This window comes from Carcharodon carcharias, chromosome 31 (genome assembly GCF_017639515.1).
Source record: "Carcharodon carcharias isolate sCarCar2 chromosome 31, sCarCar2.pri, whole genome shotgun sequence".
In the NCBI taxonomy this organism is placed as follows: Eukaryota; Metazoa; Chordata; class Chondrichthyes; order Lamniformes; family Lamnidae; genus Carcharodon; species Carcharodon carcharias.
Genome location: NC_054497.1, coordinates 21,070,297 through 21,089,626, shown reverse-complemented (window position 1 = coordinate 21,089,626; position 19,330 = coordinate 21,070,297). Strand labels below are relative to the sequence as shown.

At 42.4% G+C, this 19,330-nt stretch overlaps 1 protein-coding gene across 3 annotated transcripts in view; it reads right to left on the bottom strand.

Moving 5' to 3' along the window:
- Positions 1–19,330, bottom strand: part of micall1a (MICAL-like 1a) — an 82,721-nt gene that overhangs the window by 34,096 nt on the left and 29,295 nt on the right. For all 3 annotated transcript variants that reach the window (XM_041177858.1, XM_041177860.1, XM_041177859.1), the window contains 3 exons: positions 16,241–16,377; positions 13,592–14,472; positions 5,967–6,033 (listed from right to left, as the gene is read on the bottom strand). In XM_041177858.1, the coding sequence (XP_041033792.1) occupies positions 5,967–6,033; positions 13,592–14,472; positions 16,241–16,377 (1,085 nt within the window). The remainder of the gene's footprint in view (positions 1–5,966; positions 6,034–13,591; positions 14,473–16,240; positions 16,378–19,330) is intronic.

Sequence of the window (19,330 nt, the reverse complement as noted above, 5' to 3'; positions counted from 1 at the left end):
ACCCACGGGATTAAAATTCTGGCCCAAGGGGCAGCCTCCTACACCTTTTCACCACCCTGTACAGGGTGCTTATCCTTCAAATGGACGCACTCTACAGTTATCCAGCAGAGAAACGGACACTGCACAAAATCCTTGTGGGTGGGTTTGAATTTTAACACGGTGGACATCAAGACTATCACAAACAAAGACATCTGCAGATGTCTCCATCCCAAATCTCTCCAACTCAGAATCATTCAGCTGGACTGCAAGTTGGAGAGATTCCAACACATAAGTGAGGGGGAGACATTTCTGGACAGTTTTATCCAGAATATAGTCAAACCCCAGGAGAAAACGCACGTTCAGGAAAGAGAAAGTGTGACTGACGGGGAGCTGGGTGGCAGGGATTTAGGAGAGTTGAGACGGGGTCCGGCTGACACTTTCCCTGTCCAACAGAGATGATATAATTGTCACCTGTGAGAATAAGGAGGAAGATTGCAGAAAGGGCAGCCACAATGCAGAGCAAGGCACCTTGGCTCAGAAGACTCTCCAGACTGGGAGGTAGAGCAGAATAGAAATGTGGTAGTAATGGGAGGGCTCTCTGATCAGTGGGCCAGATAATGTCCTCTGAAGCCAAGAATAAGAATTCCAAAGGGTGTGTTGCCTACCCAGTGCCAGGATAAGGGATATCACATGGCAGCAGCAGGAGAACTTGGAAAGGATGAGGATTAATCAAGTTGTTGTGGTCTATTTTGGAACAAATGACATGGTAGGAACAGGGAGGAGGTCCTGCTGAAAGAGTAACAGGAGTTATTCTCTAAATGAAAAAGCAGAACCTTGAGAGAAATAATCACTGGATTATTGCCCAGGCTGTGCCTATGATGGCATAGGACAGACATATCAGGAACATTAACATGGTTAACAAGAGAATAAATAGAACAGGAGCCTAAAAGGGTGGTTAAACATGAAATGAAAGGAAATCCTATTAAAAATAACTTAAAATGTCTGCACAGCAATGCACACACAGTGTCCATAATAAAACAGGGGATCTGGAGGCAGTCAGTCACTGGGAGGAACCCAGAGATAATAGGGATTTCTGAGACATGGCTACAGAAAAATCAGGACTGGGAATTAAACATTGCAGGATATAACATATTTAGAAAAGACAGAAAGGGAAATTGGGGAGGTGGAGTAGCTGTGCTTAACTGGCCATCAGCAAGACAAAAATAGAATCCATACAGAAAGAGATAAAAGGTGATAAAGGATCTATCACACTGTTAACTGTAGTCTACAGGCCACCTCATAGTAGAAGAGAGGAGGTGGATGATATATGTAGACAAATCAGGGAATTGAGTAAAAAACATGGAATAATCATCACAGGGAATTCAACTACCCTGATATTAATTGCACAGAAGAGGTAGGTAATGGGGATAAGGGAATGGAGTTCCAACTATGTGTTCAGGACTCCTTTCTAAACCAAAAGCCCAACAAAGGAAAATTCGCTACTGGATCTGGCAATAGGGAATTAACCAGAGCAGGTAAAAGTAAGGGAACGTCTAGGCAATAGTGGCCATAATATGCTTTAAGATGATGATAGAAAAGGACTTAAGTATGATGAAAACCAAGTTAATAGATGGAGAAAAGCGCAATCTAGGGAAAAGCAGCAGAGGCATTGCTCTTCATATTTAATAATTTGTTGGTAAAAGGTGTTGTGCCAGGGGACTGGCAGATAGCTAATGTAATTCCTATATTTAATAAGAGACAGATTATGTCCAGGGAATTATAGACCAGTCAGCTTAACATCAGTGATAGAGAAAATGATGAAATCCTTACTAAAGAAGAGAACAGAAGAACATTTAGAAATGAGAAATATAATAATGAATAGTCAGCATAGATTTCAAAAGGGAAATCTTGCTTGACCAACCTTATTGAACTTTTTGAGGATGTATCAGAGTAGACAATGGTAACATAGTAGATGTAATTTATCTGGATTTTCAAAAGGCCTTTGATAAGGTGCCTCATAATAGACTAATGAATAATGTCAGAGAATGTGGAGTCAGGGGACAAGTGGCAGAACGGATTTGTGACAGAAAGTGGAAAGTGGAAGTAAAGGGTCATTATTCAGAGCGTCAGACAGTGGAAAGTGGTGTTCCACAAGGATTAGTGCGGGTATCACTGCTGTTTACAATTGACATTAACGATTTGGACTTTGGAATCAAAACCACAATCTCTAAATTTGCCGAGACACCAAATTGGAGGGGGACAGTCAATACTGAGAAGGACGCCAACAAATTACAAGATTACATAAATAAACCTAAAGAATGGGCAAACAATTATGAAATGAATTTCAACACAGCTGAATGTGAGGTAGCACATTTTGGTAGGGAGAATATGAAGGTCACTTATTGAAGCTGCAAGTTTTGGTTGAACAGCAAAAGGAACAATGGGATCTCAGGGTATAAATACACTAATCACTAAAAGGACAGAGTAACAAGGCCATTAAAAAAGCAAACCAAGCACTAGGCTTTATTTCTACAGGGATAGAATTGAAAAATAGGAAACTTAAGCTGAACCTGTATTGAACCATAATTAGACCACACTTAGAATACTAAATGCAGTTCTGAAGAATGTTTCCTCTTGTGGAAAGAGCATAACTAGAGGCCATCAACATAAGATGATCACCAAAAAAATCCAATAGGGAAATCAGGAGTTCTTTACCCAGAGTGGTGAGAATGTGGAACTCACTACCACAGGGAGTGGTTGAAGTGAACAGATGGATTTAAGGGGAAACTGGATAAGCATATGATTATGCTTAGATTAGGGATTAGAAAGTTACAATGGTAGATTTAGATGAGAAAAGATGGGAGGAGGCAAGGGTAGAGCAGAAACACCGGCACAGACTAACTGGGCTGAATGGCCGGCTCTTGTATATTCTGGGTCAAACTCCCTTCTAATAGCACTGTGGGTATACCTAGGCCACATGGACTACAGCAGTTCAAGGTGGTGGCTCACCATCATCTTCTCAAGGGAACTTAGGGATGGGTAATAAATGCTGGCCTAGCCAGTGACGCCCATATCCTGTGAAAGAGTAAGTTTAAAAAAATATATGTAATCCTATGTCTGTATGCTCTAGATGGCCAGAGGGACAGAGAGAATTCAAGTTTTTAAAAGGGAGAGAAATACCTACTTGAGAAGGAGGGATGTAAGGGGATGTGGAGAGTGTGCAAGCAGTTAGGAGCAAGAGATAGAACAAAATGGAGATGCAGGTTAGATGGGCCGAATGTTCCTCCATGCTGCTGTGTTAAAGGATGAAGGGAAAGTAAGTGTTCATGCTCCTGATCACTATCCAGTGGTGACCACTGTAAAGGATATTGTGGACACCAGGGGCATAATTTTCTGCCTGCCAGGTGGGTGGGCCGACCCAATCTCCAGCGGGTGGGGAGCCGATCCCCGCCGGAGAAGCGGGCCCTCCCGCCATTTTATGTGGGTGGGGCAATTAAGGCCCATCCAGTGTGACGTCCGCCAGTGGGTGGGGGGGGGTTCCCCAAATGCGAGAGTGCCCACGGAATAGAGCACATCTCCCTGAGGCTAAGTGCTGCCTCAGGGAGATCGCTGACAGCTTTAAAAACGTTAAAAATAGAAAAAAAAAATCCTTAACATGTCCCCCTCATGTGTCAATGTCACATGAGATGGGACATGTTCATAAATTACACTAAAACTTTATTAAACTCACTGGATGTGGTTTCATGTTTTCTCTATTTGCCGCCAGGGGTCCTGGCCAACCCGCTGACCTTAAGGTTGGACGGGCAGGTCCTTTAATTGTTTCAATGATCCTGTTAATGGCCTCAATTGGCCATTGACAAGTCGGCAGGCCCGCACCTGATTTGGCTGCGCCCCCGCCTTCCTGAAGATTTAAATGGGGGTTCCCCTGCGTTATTTTACGTGTTGGCGAGCGGGCCCCACCTCCTGCTCGCCGACGGCAAAATTTAGCCCCAGGAGAGGACAGGATCAGGTGTCATCCTTTGCCCCTTTCAATAGCCTGTCAAAACGCACACAGTTTCGGCTCTCCCTTGATGAGATGCTGGAACAGCAGCAGGAAACTGAGGCAAGCACTGTTAATGTTTTGTCACATTACATCATTAAGATTTGTTAATTACATTGTTATGGTCAAGACAAACAGGTGATGGGTATTAATTGTCTTCGAGCACATATAAATAGGGGAAGTGATGAGGTGGCTGAGGGGTTAAGGTGATGGACTGTTAATCCATTGTGCTTTGTACGCGTGGGTCCAAATCTCATCCTCGTCATTGTGTCTCTGTGTGTGTCCATCCCTGTTAAATGCTTGGGGTTAATAGAAAATTCTGGAACTGATAGCTTTTCTTATCTGAAATAAGCTATAAATAGGGGATTAGGGAAGATGGTGACGTATTAGTAATGTTACTGTACTAATAATCCAGAAACCCCGGTTAATTCTCTGCGGAGATGGATTCAAATCTAACCACTGCAGCTGATGAAATTTGAATTCAATTAATAAAATTTGGAATATAAAAGCTTGTCTCAGTAATGGTGACCATGAAGCTAAGATTTTACGGCGGCTGGAATAGCTGAGTTGGGAGAGTGTTAGCTTTAAGATCTGAAGGTCCCTGGTTCAATCCTGGGACTCAGCAACCCTTAGGTGGCCATCAACAGGCCCAGCAAAGGGGTGGTGTGACCTGACTGTCTGCCCCTCCACTGCGGCTATGTTTGAGGCTGGGTGACCCTAGAGAGGGAGCACCTCTCCACTGACATGTTTGAGGCCTTCTGTGACCGGTGGGCTCCACAGGGTTGGGGTGCATCATCGCCCCAGGATGATAGTTTGATTTGATTTTGTAAGTTTCCTTTGAAGTATTGATTTTTTTGTTACAGTGCCCCACCAGGGGCTGTCATCCCCAACAATTAGTTTTATTGGCCATTTGTTTTATTTAAAAGAGGCTATAAATAGGGGATTAGAGAAGATGGTGGCGTAGGGGTAATGCTACTGGGCCAGTAATCCAGAGACTAGGCTAATGCTCTGGGGGCAGTGGTTTGAATCCCACCATGGCTGCTGGTGGGATTTAAATTCATGGCCAATTAGTTCAGATGGTTAAAGCATCATGCTAACGATACCATAGGTCGCAAGTTCAATTCCTGTATTGGCCAACGAGGAATCCCTTTAACGTTGTTTGTTCTAGTTACAGTACCCCACCAGGGGTTGTCATCCTATTACTTACTTTGTTTTGACCATTTGTTTTCTTAAAAGAGACTATAAATAGCGGGTTTGATCGTCAGACCCAGAAATACCATTTTAATTTGATTTTTTAGGTTTCCTTTGATATTTTGTTCTAGTTACAGTGCCCCATCAGAGGCTGTTTACCCCCTTCCCACTTTAATTAGTTTATTTTATTGATTTTGGTTTTATTTAAAAGAGGCTATGAATAAGTGATAGCTGGAGCATTGAGTTGGGTGGGAGGAGAGCTGTGAGACTGAACAAGTCAATAAGCTCGCTCAATAAAAAAAAAATGCTCTGTGCCTTGGTTTTGGCTTCATCAACCGGCTTGGGTCCTATTAACAAGCACCGTATCCCAAAAAGATCCATTTAGGGAAACTGCAATGATTGGAGCAGAGACTAATTGGGAGAGAAACCTGAGCAGATTCCGAGAGGCTGAAGGTAGCCTGAGCAAGCAGCAGACACCTGGACTTTCTGATGCACAAAGCTTCAATCAAGCGAGTGCAAGCATTAGGCCATCAAAGGGATCTCTGTAACTAAAGTGAAGCATCAAGCAGTCACCCACCAGATAAAAATCACAGCTTAAGCAGTGCCATATTAATTGCCAACAGCACCCTGCTCCCTGCACATGCCCTGCTCCATGCAGCTACCAAGTCTAGTCCAGTAGAGCAATGCAAGTTGCTTTCTAACAAAGATGGTATCCATCGAAAGGCCCTGGCCAACGTACCTGCATAAAGACACTCACCTTTCTGCAAGGGACTGCAGACAGTCACGTGGCTTCGGTACAGGTGTAGTTTGCTCAGTCATTCCTCCTAAATAAGTGGCAAAAGAAATGATTGAAGCTTCTGCTGGAAAGAGTTAATAAACAGTGACATGGGTTTCAAGGATAGTTACTGCAAAAACTTGCAAGTTCCTCCGTATCTAAGTCGCCGTTACAAAGTTTTAACTTATGCAGGTTACAAATTTCAGGTCCGCTGTACAGAATCTCTAAGGTTCAATGTCACTAAGTTCTTCTGTAATTGGACCCCACATCATCTAAAATCAGGAGTTTACCTTTACTGCCCAGTATCGAGTATGGTCAGGTGACCCAGGGGTTGTAACAGTGAAACCCTCTTGCTATGTGAATCGTGCATGGGAATCACACACAATGGCTTTCCCATTCTTTCAAAAAGGGGGACTGATTCATACTTTACTGAGAGATACTAAACAGGTGTACCTCATCCCTGGTCCTGCACACACAAGCAACGACACTAGATGAGTACCCCCTAAGGTGGATGCAATAAGTTCCTTGGCACTATGTTAAAGAAGCACAAGGGAGTTCTCCCCAGTCTCCTGGCCAATAATTTATCCGTCAACCAACATCACAAAAACAGATTATCTTGTCATCATCATATTGTTTGTGGGATGTTGCTGTGTACCCCACCAGGGGTTGTCATCCGATTAGTTACTTTGTTTTGACCATTTGTTTGCTTAAAAGAGACTATAAATAAGGGGTTTGATTGTCAGACCCAGAAATACCATTTTAATTTGATTTTTTAGGTTTCCTTTGATAATTTGTTCTAGTTACAGTGCCCCATCAGAGGCTGCTAAGTTTCCAAGAGTGACTGCATTTCAAAAATATCTAATTGGCTGTAAAGCACTTAAGGGATGTCCTGAAGGTGTGACTGCCACTATTAAAATGCAAGTCTTTCTTTTGTTTTTAATGAGGTTATATAGTTAGAAAATAATTATAATTCCTCTAAAAGTAAGCTTAACATCACCAACAATTCTAAAGTAGACATTTGCAGTATAGTACCACAAAGATTCCTATACTTTATGAGCATCCTCTAACTTGTAGAATGATCTCATCACTGCAGCAGAGTACTGTTTACAGATTGTTAATTCCTCTGGGCCTGACTTTGAACTTATTTTTTTATACTTAGGCTTAGGAACATTGGATCAAACAACCAATTTATCCCTTTAAGCAGTTTGGCCCATGGAGAAGTCAGGCACCTTCCCGGTTCTACTCTATATAAGGCCTCATTCTCAGCCACATGTTTGTTTCTGTTCATAACCTTATTCCATAAATCAGCGCCAGTTCAGTAAAGACAAGTTTACACAATGATCCCAAAGGAATTTGAAACACACCAGCTTCGCCATATCTGGAGACTCAATGTCCTTCCTAAGTAAGACCTATATTTATAGTGTCTCATAACATTGAAATGTTTCACAGGATCAGAAGTTATAGTACAGAAAGAGATCAGTGTCTGTGCTAGCTCTCTAACTTTAGCTGTGTACAGCAGTCTCATTTCCTGTATTCCTTTTATATTCTCCCTTTTCAAATCCTTATCCAAAATTCCATTATAATTGTTCTAGTCACTGCCTCAATAATGTCTTGTGGTAAAACATTCCCAACTCTAATAAGCTTCTATTTGAAAACATTCTAATTTTCTCTTTCATATTTTGAGTGATAAACTTTAGTCTCTGCTTGTTATCACATTGCCAATTACTCCAAACTATCTTTCACTATTCACCCTCTCTAAATTTTGTAAACCTCTATCAGAACTCCCCTTAACCTGCTGTTTCAGTGAAACAAGTTCCACATTTTTACATCTTTCTTCATAACTCTAACCACTGATTCCTGGAATCATTCTAGTGAACCTTTCCTGTGCCTTTTCTTTAAAACAAAGAATTATTTAGCATTTAAGCACAGAAATAGGTAATTCAGTCCAGCAGATTCCATATCAGTATTTATGTTCCACACATGAGCTCCTCCCACCCTACTCCCACCAATGTATCCTTCCAAAGGTTGAGTATCCTTTATCTGTAAATCCGAAAACTGAACACATCCAAAAACCACATTTCTTTTGAACCTCGTTGACCTTTAGCACGGAAGTCTAGTTGTTTGTTTGTGCTTGTGGTTTTTGTGGTGAACATGTCAAAAAGAAGCTTATTACTGGTATCCTGTATTTATCATTCAGCATATTTATTATGCAGTACTCATCTTACTTTTCTAGCCATTTTATTTACTTTAGGCTATAGCTAGCCTAGGTTTAGGCTATTGTAATGTAAGTTTATATGTGGCATCCGAAAATCGAAATTATCTGAAATCCAAAATGCAATCAGGCCCAAGGGTTTTGGATAAAGGATACTCGACCTGTATGTCATTCTCTCTCAGGTGCTTATCTTCTGTTCCCTCAAGTGCATCTATGCTGTTTTCCTCAGCTACGCTGAGTTCCATATTCCAACCACTCTCTAGATAAATAAGTTTCTCCTGAATTCTTCAATGGATTTATCAGTGATTATCTCATATTTCCCATGCTCAGGTTCACAAGCCTTGACCAGCAAACTTTCGAAGGCGGCAATGGCTGCTTATGGGCACAGGATCTTGCACGAAGAGGACTTGTGCTTCCTTTAAGCACATGTGAGGAAGGCAATGGGAAACCAGCTCATGCATTCATTGCCCTAGTCGTATGGCTCATTAAAATTGTAAAGGGTGGGGGGGGCTCCAATGAGCAGCTGAAGAGGAAAGGGCAAGACTGCGAGGCATGGGGAGTTCAGGAGAGGACCTGCCCTTAGTCAGACCACTACTACAGCTTATATTTCACATCTTTTCTATTTTTACTTAGTTCTGTTGAAGAGTCATACGGACTCGAAATGTTAACTGTGTTCCTCTCCGCAGATGCTGGCAGACCTGCTGAGTTTTTCCAGGTATTTTTATTTTTGTTTTATATTTATGCTCTTGGATTTGGACTCCCCACTGAGTAACGTCTACCCCATTATCCCTTTCATAATCTTAAAGGCCTCCATTAGGTCACCTCTTAGACTTTATTTGTAGAGAATCTGGACAGACAGAATATGGAGGAGATTTACAAGAATGTTGCCATGACTTAAAAATTGCACCTATGAAGATAGGGTAGGATAGGATAAACATGAGGAAAGTTTTTTTCTCCCAGAGTGGTGGGCATCTGGAACTCTCTGTCGAAATTGGTGATTGAGGCTGAAACATTCAACTCATTGAAAAGCTACCTACCTGGATGTGTACCTGAAGTGCTGTAACCTGCAAGGCTACGGACCAGGTGCTGGAAAGTGAGATTAAAAATGAGCAGCTAGCTTCTTTTTTTCTCTTTTTATGGCCGGCACAGACATGATGGACTGAATGGCCCCTTCCTGCGCTGTAACTTTTCTACGGTTCTAGAACAAAGCCCCACCTCCTCCAGTCTATCCTGACAAACATAACTTCTTGTATCATTTTCTCACTGACCCAAATAGCTTGCTATATGAGGAAAAGTGTCAAAAGTACTTTGCAAGTTATTTTTGAAGCCATGACTTGTTAGCTTGTAATTCTGGGAGTACATTTCACAATGTTATTCAAAGCTATTTAAAACACAGGGAAAGAGGCCAGACTCACTGCTCACAGTGAAGATAACTTTGTGATCACAATGGGTAGTGACACTGTGCAGAAATGGAGAATTAGCTAAGCCCACATCAGCCAAATTTGCCTTTTGCTCATTTAAGAATTCTGCAAAACTTAAGTCATCACAATTTAAAAATAGCGGTTCCTATACCTCATGAAGTGACTCATTCAACAATTACACCCACTCTGCAACATGGTTCTATTTAATTTAATTTAATTTAGAACATCCCCTGATGGCAGATGACGAGTTAGAAGTTTTATAATAGGATGTATTATAGAGATTTCTTGGTCCAGCCTGGGTTCTGGCAGTAATGTGGGGGAGAGGAGGTCGGGTTTATTACTATAAATCACGTGGTGCTGAGAGCACAATAGTAGAGTGGTCTGAAAACAAAAGGACAAGTCCTAGGAATTGGGGTCCACTGATCTGGGAGTATTGGAGAAGGATGGTTCATAATCTAGGAGTATGCAGTGAAATCAGGGATTATTGGGAATGCAGTCTAACAGCTGGTGAGCATTGAGAAGGCAGCCTGGGTTTCGGAGATCGAAGGGGCAACATTAGGAAGGAGAAGGTTGGGGTTCAGCTGCACTGATAAGAGTGCATAAGCTTTGGGATGTATAATAACCTGCAGGAATTGGAGGTTATTGGGATCTGACAGCAGGGGAGAGGTCAGGGTCTCACAACCGTGGGGAGGAGGGGACCGAGGACAATAGGATCCAAATTTCACTAATCCTTATCAGCCTCCTTCCATGACCTGCTACCATCAGGGTGTACTGTCCATGTTTCCCTGTCTTCAGTCTTGGCTTTGCACTAAAGGAACTAGTGCATTGTAAGATCACCTATCAACACAGATGGCAAGGATCAAATTTCAGTGAACGAAAAGTTTTATTGAACGCTCAAATTCACTCTTCATGCAGTTTTTTTAAATGTTAAAACTGCTTAAGCCCTAAGAGATTAAGTTTGCTAATGAATTTTCAACTTTTCGACTGAAGACAAGGAACTATATAGCTTCTAATCACCACAGTGTTAATTATGTTTGTATTTTTTTTATTCTTTTATGAAATGTGGGTGTCACCAGCTTGGCCAGCATTCCTGATTGCCCTTGAGGACGAGGTGGTGAGCCACCTTCTTGAACCGCTACAGTCCATCTGTTATTGACTTTTCTGTAGGGGCTTGGTACAACTAAGTAGCTTGCTAGGCCATTTCAGGGGGCAGTTAAAAGTCAGCCACATTGCTGTGGGTCTGGAATCACATGTAGGCCAGACCAGGTAAGAAAGGAAGATTTCCTTCTCTGAAGGACATGGGTGAACCAGATGGGTTTTTACAACAATCAATGATCATTTCACAGTCACCATTACTGAGAGGCTTCTAATTTCAGATTTATTAAATAATTGAATTTATTAATTAAATTTAAATTCCACCAGCTGCCATGGTGTGATTTGAACCTGTGTCCCCACAGCCTGGGCCTCTGGATTACTAGTCCAGTGACATTACTTCTACACCACTATCTCCCCTTGTGAAGGTTAACAAGGAGCGGACAATCTTTTACTGAAGGATAGGCTATGTGCAGACCTTACTATTCTAGCAGTATTACCACTATGCCACCGTCTCCCCTAATGGGCCCTTCACCATTGAAAAACTGTTAATATTTTACAGGCTTTTTTGAAACACATCCCTGGGAATTGAATCTTCAGCTTGGAAATCTTTTGGCTAAGGCAAAGCAATTTTCAAACCCTCTGGATAAGGGGGACACACTGTGCCACCAACTCAAATTTACTGATTTACATCAGGAAATTCTGCAAACTGCATATTTTCAAAATATCCAGGTGTGTTTGGAACAAATTTACTGAGGTAAAAATTTCCAGTCGAAGCCCAGGTTTTTGAGACAAGTTTAGGTCTTTATTTCAACCGTGGCTTAGTATCATCTCCTTTGCTTCTGAGTAGCAAGATCCTGACTCCAGTGACCCCAAGCACAAAATTCAGGCTTACACTCCAGTGCAGCACAATGAGTGAGTGCTCTGCCATCGGAGCTACTGTCTTTTGAATGAGTGTTTAACCTAGACCCTATCTGCCCCCTCAGGTGGACATAAAAGATCCCATGGCACTATTCCAAGAACACAAGAATTATCACTTGCGCCTGGCCAATATTTCTTGTTCAACAAAACAGCAGATTATCTGATTATTATCACGTTGCTAATTGTGGGATCTTGCTGTGTGCAAATTGGCTGGCATGATTCCTACATTACAAGTGACTACACTTCAAAAGTACTTCATTGGCTGTAAAGAGCTTTTGGACATCCTGAGGTCAAGAAGTTCTATATAAATTCCAAGACTTTCTAAATATCTATATATTCCAAGACTATCTATATTTTTTCCAAGTATAAACTTTAAAGAAGGCAGTGACATACAAGACAATGCACTGGGTAAATGTGATCAAACTATGAAGAAATATTCATTCTTTGAATTTATTTTGGATATTACCTTTTCTTAGTAACTGATAACTTTAATGACAATGTTGGTTCATCAACAAACAATGGAAGTTCTTATTACATTTATTCCACAGGCTGTTTTGACGTTAAACATTAACATAAAAGCATGAGCCAAAAACTGAGAACAGGAGTATTTGTCGACAGGAAATGCATCTACACGCAATATTTTTAACATATCTTTAAATGTATCCTTGCTGCATGCAAGCCTAAACTGAAACTATCCTCCTGGAACAACAGGATTATAAGATAAAAACAAAAAAAAAAACAAAAAAAAAAACTGCGGATGCTGGAAATCCAAAACAAAAACAGAATTACCTGGAAAAACTCAGCAGGTTTGGCAGCATCGGCGGAGAAGAAAAGAGTTGACGTTTCGAGTCCTCATGACCCTTCGACAGAACTTGAACTCAAGTTCTGTCGAAGGGTCATGAGGACTCGAAACGTCAACTCTTTTCTTCTCCGCCGATGCTGCCAGACCTGCTGAGTTTTTCCAGGATTATAAGATGTTATACAGATGGGAGACAGCAAGTGCTGTTTACAGGAAGCCATTCAAAGGTAGTAGGGGAACACCGTGGTTGAAGCTGGTAACTCTATCTGTAACTTGGTTAGCAATAGAAACAGGAGGTGTAGCTTCATCAATGCCCTGTACTGATGCAGCAATACTTCAAGTATTCTGCTTTACTACTCCTACAAGAAAAGTGAAAAGTGAATAACCTCACATTTCCCCACAATATGTTCCATCTGCCATCTTGTTGCCCACTCACTTAACCTGTCGATATCTCTTTGCAGGCTCAATGTGTCCTCCTCACAACATACATTTTCACCTAGCTTAGTACAGGGAAGTCATTGGAAACAATTATCAGGAGCAAAATAAGCTTTCATTTGGGAGAAGCCAGCATGATTAGTCACAAGCAAATCATGTCTGATGAACTTGCTTGAATTCTTCGATGAATTAACAGAGAAGGTTGATCAAAGTGGTGTAGTAGATGTTCTTTATGTGGACTTTTGGAAGGAATTCAACAAAGTGTCATACAAGATACTTATTAAGAAAATGAAAGCCTGGAAATAAGGGGAAAATGCAGTGCAGCCCTTTTACACTCAAAACTCTACTGACTTACACTGTCTCCTCAGTGCCTCAGGTTTATATTGTTCTCATGTTTAACTCTCTCCATGGCCTTGCCCCACCACATTCATGTGATTCCCTTCAGCCCTACAACTCCAATCTTGAACTCCACAGCGTCCCAAGTACCCTCTCACTTCACCGTACTGTTAACGATTGTAGCCTCTGCCAACCAGGCCCTAAACTCAGGAACTTTCATCTTTAAAACCTTCCTTAAGATCCATTTCTTTTACCAAGCTTTTGTGCAAACCTGCTACTCTTATTCTTTATTATCCATTCTTTTCCTCACTCTGACACGCATTGGGACGGATTCCTACATTAAAGGTACTGTACCAATAAAACTCGCAATTATTGTAGAAGCATCACATACCATTTACCAGTACACTGCTCTCCGATTTCAGGATAGCTGTTTCACTTGTTACACTACCACCACCAAAGCTAATTCGCGTCCGAGGTACTGGACGTGGTGTTGTCACGGGTGACGAAGCAGAGTCAACTGTTTTCCTCGGAACAGGAACCGGAGGAGACTTCAGCTTCTCGTCAGGGGTTTCCTTGTTTACTGAAGCCAGGTTTGTGTGCGGGCTGTCGCCGGTGGATCTGGCTGGAGTCCCCGAGGTGTTGGTGCTTGCTGCATTCTCTGTGGCCGTGCCCGTCACCAAGTGTGCTGCTTGCCATTGCTCATTCTGAGAATTCTGCAGGTCAGACTGCGACCCTGGCAATGGCTGCTCACCCACACCAAGCTCAGACTGTTCTCTGGGATCACAGGATTCTGTTGGCTTTAGTGCTTCCTCTGATAGTTGAGATTCCCCCACCCCAGGCTTTGATGTATCCTTGAGGTCAGAGCTATGCGAAAGCTCCAGTTGTCTTGATGTTGTGCCAGTCGTAGAGTGAGTGTTTTTAGTGGGAACTGAAAAGGCTGCAGAAAGCCGTTTAACTGAAAGGGAAAGACCCGCTTGTGTGCTCATCTGCTCACCACCTTCCTCTTCATTTATTTTTGTCTCTAATGACAGGCTGCCTTTATAATCTTCTGATCCTTCTGTGGGTCCCTGGGAAAGGTTTAGTGTCAGTGGGCTAGCTGATGAAAGTCTCTGTGCAGGCAAGGAGCCATGGTGTGATTGCAGGGTCTGTCCGGACAGAGGACGCTGCAGCTGTCCGGTGACTCGTCCTCGATGGTGTGTACAGACAAAGGTGCCCAAGTGTGCGCCAGGTTTGTAGGCTCCAGGGAGCAGAGTGCTGGAACACTCCTTACACCTTAGAGGAAAGAGGAAACGAGTATGATTAAACCAGCAGGCCAGATCATGCACCAGTCTTTGATCAAGGTAGGACACAACTGGAATAAAGTAGCTTTCATTGTTCCAAAAACAAGTATAGAACACCCCTTCCCCAACCTAAAACTCACCCCTCACTAAAGATAACACCTCTTTACACCACTGCTCTCAGACTGGTAGAAACTGTAAATTCTAATAAAAGCTTCCTTTTATTGCAATGCTCATCGTTTTATTTTTTCAATCAAAGGGGAATGTTTAGGCTTTTCACCTTTTTTTAATTCATTCGTGGGATGTGAGCATCACTGGCAAGGCCAGCATTTCTTTCCCATCCCTAATTGCCCACGAGAAGTTTTAGAACAGTGGCCATGATACGCCAAGCCAACGATAGCCATAACACATTTCTCAATCAGCCCTGTGCCCTCTCTGAGGTCACTGATTCTGGTAACACGCGAGAAGCCAGATTGACCTTGCTTTATTTCATTTCACCTAGGACCCCTCCAAGAGCAGGAAGGTTGTTTCTACCCATTAGACTGAAGCTATATCTTGAGAGCTCTAGCAGAAGTGAGGCCAATAAGGCTGGGTTAAAGGGAAAATCCTACAGTGTTGGGAGTCATGCCTGAGACTGGTTGTGGTTGTCAGAGGCAGGTTATCACAGCCAGGACATCACTGTAGGAGTTCCTCCGAGAACTATTCAGTCCAGCCACCTTCAGTTGCTTCAACAATGACTGTCCCTCTATCATAAGATTAGGAGTGGGGCTTTTCGCTAACAATTCTAGTGTTCAGCTCCAATTACAATTCCTCTGAAGCAGCCCGTGCCAGTCTACAGCAGAATGCAGTTAATACCCAGGCTTGTGCTGACATGTGGCAGGTAACATTCACATGAAGTAAAGGCCAACTTGGGGAATAGAAAGTCCAGTCACCTCAACATCAAGACCCCCACCATCAACATCAGGCATCATTGGTCAGGAGCTTAACGCAGCCAACCATACCAATAGCTTGGTTGCAAGGGCAGGGCAGAGACTAGATACTCCATGATGAGTGGCTCACCTCCTGTCACCTCAAGTCCTTCCACCATCTATAGGGCTCAAGCCAGGAGCGTGATTGAATAATCACCACTTATTGCTCGTGGGTGGAACTGCAGCAATACTTAAGAAGCTTGACACCATCCTCAACATAGCTTGTCACTCCAATCACTATCCTTCTCCTCTGACGCAGTATGTACAATCTACAGGACAAAGTTACTAACAGTTCCTTGATGAACAAGGACAAGAGCAGGAATGGGGAGAGCCATCAACTCCAAGTCACACACCATCCTGACCTAGCCATATATAACTGTTCCACCATTGTTGCTAGGCCAGAATTCTGGAATTCCCTCCTTAACAGTATTAAACATCACCACATGGACTCCAGTGGTTCAAGAGATCCACTAGCAGCTTCTTAGGGCAACTATGTGGGTGTGTCAGTATCACTCAAATCCTCAGAGATAATTAAAAAGAATGACAAAATATGTATTTAATGCATAACGTGTAAGCGAGATCGATATCCTATTAATTTTCTTCATAACGACTGCTGGTGTGGTTGCTGAACCAAGCCTGTGTCAATGCAGGAAACCATTAAATAACCTTGATCAGAAAGCATTACAGGTCTAAGTAAGTGACTCTTACTGTTATGCATCCCGTAAATTAACTGACATATCTGCAACAAGTGGTGTGGCGTTGCAGCAAGGAGCCTGGACCCTCATTTCACATTACCTAAAGCAGTTGCGATGATAAAGTTTCCCATCCACCAAGTATCTCTGTACCAAGTGAACGTGTTTGCTGCAAATTGCACATTTGCTGCTGAGCGTGTTCCAAGAGGGCCTTGCTGCAGTTTTTTCTGAAGAATCACTCTGGTGGATAAAGGACATGGAGGTTAGGAATGATACACTGTCAGTACTAAACACTTCAGAGTATGGTGAAGCAGAGTGATAGCCACTCTCTTACAAGGTGAATTATACAGTATACAGCACAGAAACAAGCCATTCAGCTCAACTTGTCCATGCTGGTTTATGCTCTGTATTAGCCTCCTTCCATCCCTCTTCATCTAACACTATCAACATATTCTTCTATTCCTTTCTCCCTCCTGTGTTTACCCAGCTGCATCTTTGTGACTTATCTCAACCACTCTCTGTGGTAGCGAGTTCCACATTCTAATCACTCTCTGGGTAAAAGGTTTCCCATTCACGAATTCACTATTAGATTAGAGACTATCTAATCTTTATTATTAATATTCCCCCACAAATAGTAACATCGCTATATGCATCCTGTAAACCTTTTAATATTTTTTAAGACCTCTTATCAAGTCACCCCTCACAGCCTTCTATTTTCTAGAGAGAGAAATATACAGATAAGGAGGAGGCCATTAGGCCCCTCGAGCCTGTTCCGCCATTCAATAAGATCATGGCTGATCTGATAGTAACATCAAATCTGCATCCCACCTACCCCTGATAACCTACGAACCCCTTGCTTACCAAGAATCTATCCAACTCTGTCTTTTCAGGCAGAGAGTTCCAAAACCCCGTGACTGTCAGAAAAAATTTTGCCTCATCTCCGTTTTAAATGAGCAACCTCTTATTTTTAAACAGTGACTCCTAGTTCCAGAAGTGCCCTAGCCTATTCAATCTTTCGTAATAATTATAACCTCTCAGTTCTGATCTTGATATCCTGTTTATAATTGAGACCAGACTGTGCACAGTGGAAATTAACTGTACAGCAGATTGTGTTCAAGGGAATGCAATCACCTGGAGTGAGAGATGGCTAGGGGCATCTCCTTTGCAGAACAAAGGATGTTACATTTTGGAAATTCCTATCAGTTAAGTGTCACAGAATATAAACCAGCAACTATGAAGCTGCTTCAGTGGATTTGACAGTTTTACACTCATATAGTGAGCCTTAGGCCAATTCTTCAGCTCACTTGATCTCATCATTTAGCTCTGCATTGCAGTGGGACTTCCCTGGTGCTTAGAGACCATTTTTCTCCACCATCCGAGCAACAAGCTAGCAGAGCAAACGACTGCCCTTTATAGAACCCACCTCATTTTTCAAGCCATTGCACGGAACAGAAATGAAAATCAGATGAGTTCAATAGCAGGCCTGCAAGGCGCCCCACCCTGTTCTCTTCCACACCAAAGCCAGATTACTGCCCAGGTTGTTAAAGACAAAGCACTGCCACATGTTCAACCCATAACCCAGCTGAAGTTCTGATAAAAAACACTCCAAGAATTTCAAAAACAATTAAGGTTAGACTTACAACAGATGAATGTAACTAAAAATATTATCTCAGCCTTATGCTATGTTTGCTTCTTCCTAACTTAATCCAAATAATACTGCTCTGGTAACCTTTGCAACAGCGAGGAGGCAGTATTATTTCTGTAGCACATTGCAATGGCAGGAGGATTCACTGTTTGCTGGTTATACACTGAGCCCAATCACTTTGTGCATTAAGGTTGCATTTTACATAGAATTACATTGAATTTGCAGCACAGAAACAGGCCATTTGGCCCAACTAGTTTATACACCACATCTCATCCCAATCCAACCACTTCATCTCAGTTTTTCAGCATATCTTTCTATTCCTTTTTTTCCTCATGTACTCATCTAGTTTCCTTTTGAAAGCTTCTAAGCTAATTGCCTCAACCACCTCGACATTTTAACCACCCTGAGTAGAACCGTTTCTCAAGCCCTATTGGATTTGTTAGTAACTATCTTGCATATATGGCTCCTAGTTTTGGATCTTCCCACACGTAGAATCTTTCAACCTCTCTGTCCAATCCATTCATAATTTTAAAGATCTTAATAAGATTACCTGGTCTAAAGAAAAAAGCACTTAATTGTTCAAGATAAAAGCAAAGAACTGTAGATGCTGGAAATCCAAAACAAAAACAAAAATACCTGGAAAAACTCAGCAGATCTGGCAGCATTGGTGGAGAGGAGGACAGTTGACATTTCGAGTCCTCATGATCCTTCAAATTAGAAAAGGGGTGAAATATAAGCTGGTTTAAGGGGGTGGGGGGTGGGACAAGAAGAGCTAGGTAGAGGGCCAGTGATAGGTGGAGATAACCAAAATATGTCACAGACAAAAGGACAAAGAGGTGTTGAAGGTGGTGATATTATCTAAGGAATGTGATAATCAAGGGTAGAAAGCAGGACAAGCAAGGTACAGATAGCCCTAGTGGGGGTGGGTGGGGTGAAGGAATCTAAAAAGGTTAAAAGGTAGAGATAAAACAATGGATGGAAATACATTTAAAAATAATGGAAATAGGTGGGAAAAGAAAAATCTATATAACTTATTGGGAAAAAACAAAAGGAAGGGGAAAGAAACAGAAAGGGGGTGGGGATGGAGGAGAGAGTTCAGGACCTAAAGTTGTTCAATGCAATATTCAGTCCGGAAGGCTGTAAAGTGCCTAGTCGGAAGGTGAGGTGCTGTTCCTCCAGTTTGCGTTGAACTTCACTGGAACAATGCAGCAGGCCAAGGACGGACATGTGGGCATGAGGGCAGGGTGGAGTGTTGAAATGGCAAGTGACAGGGAGGTCTGGGTAATGCTTGCAGACAGACCGAAGGTGTTCTGCAAAGTGGTCACCCAGTCTGCGTTTGGTCTCTCCAATGTAGAGGAAACCGCATTGGGAGCAACGAATGCAGTAGACTAAGTTGAGGGAAGTGCAAGTGAAATGCTGCTTCACTTGAAAGGAGTGTTTGGGCCCTTGGACGGTGAGGAGAGGGGAAGTGAAGGGGCAGGTGTTGCATCTTCTGCAGTTGCATGGGAAGGTGCCGTGGGAGGGGGTTGAGGAGTAGGGGTGATGGAG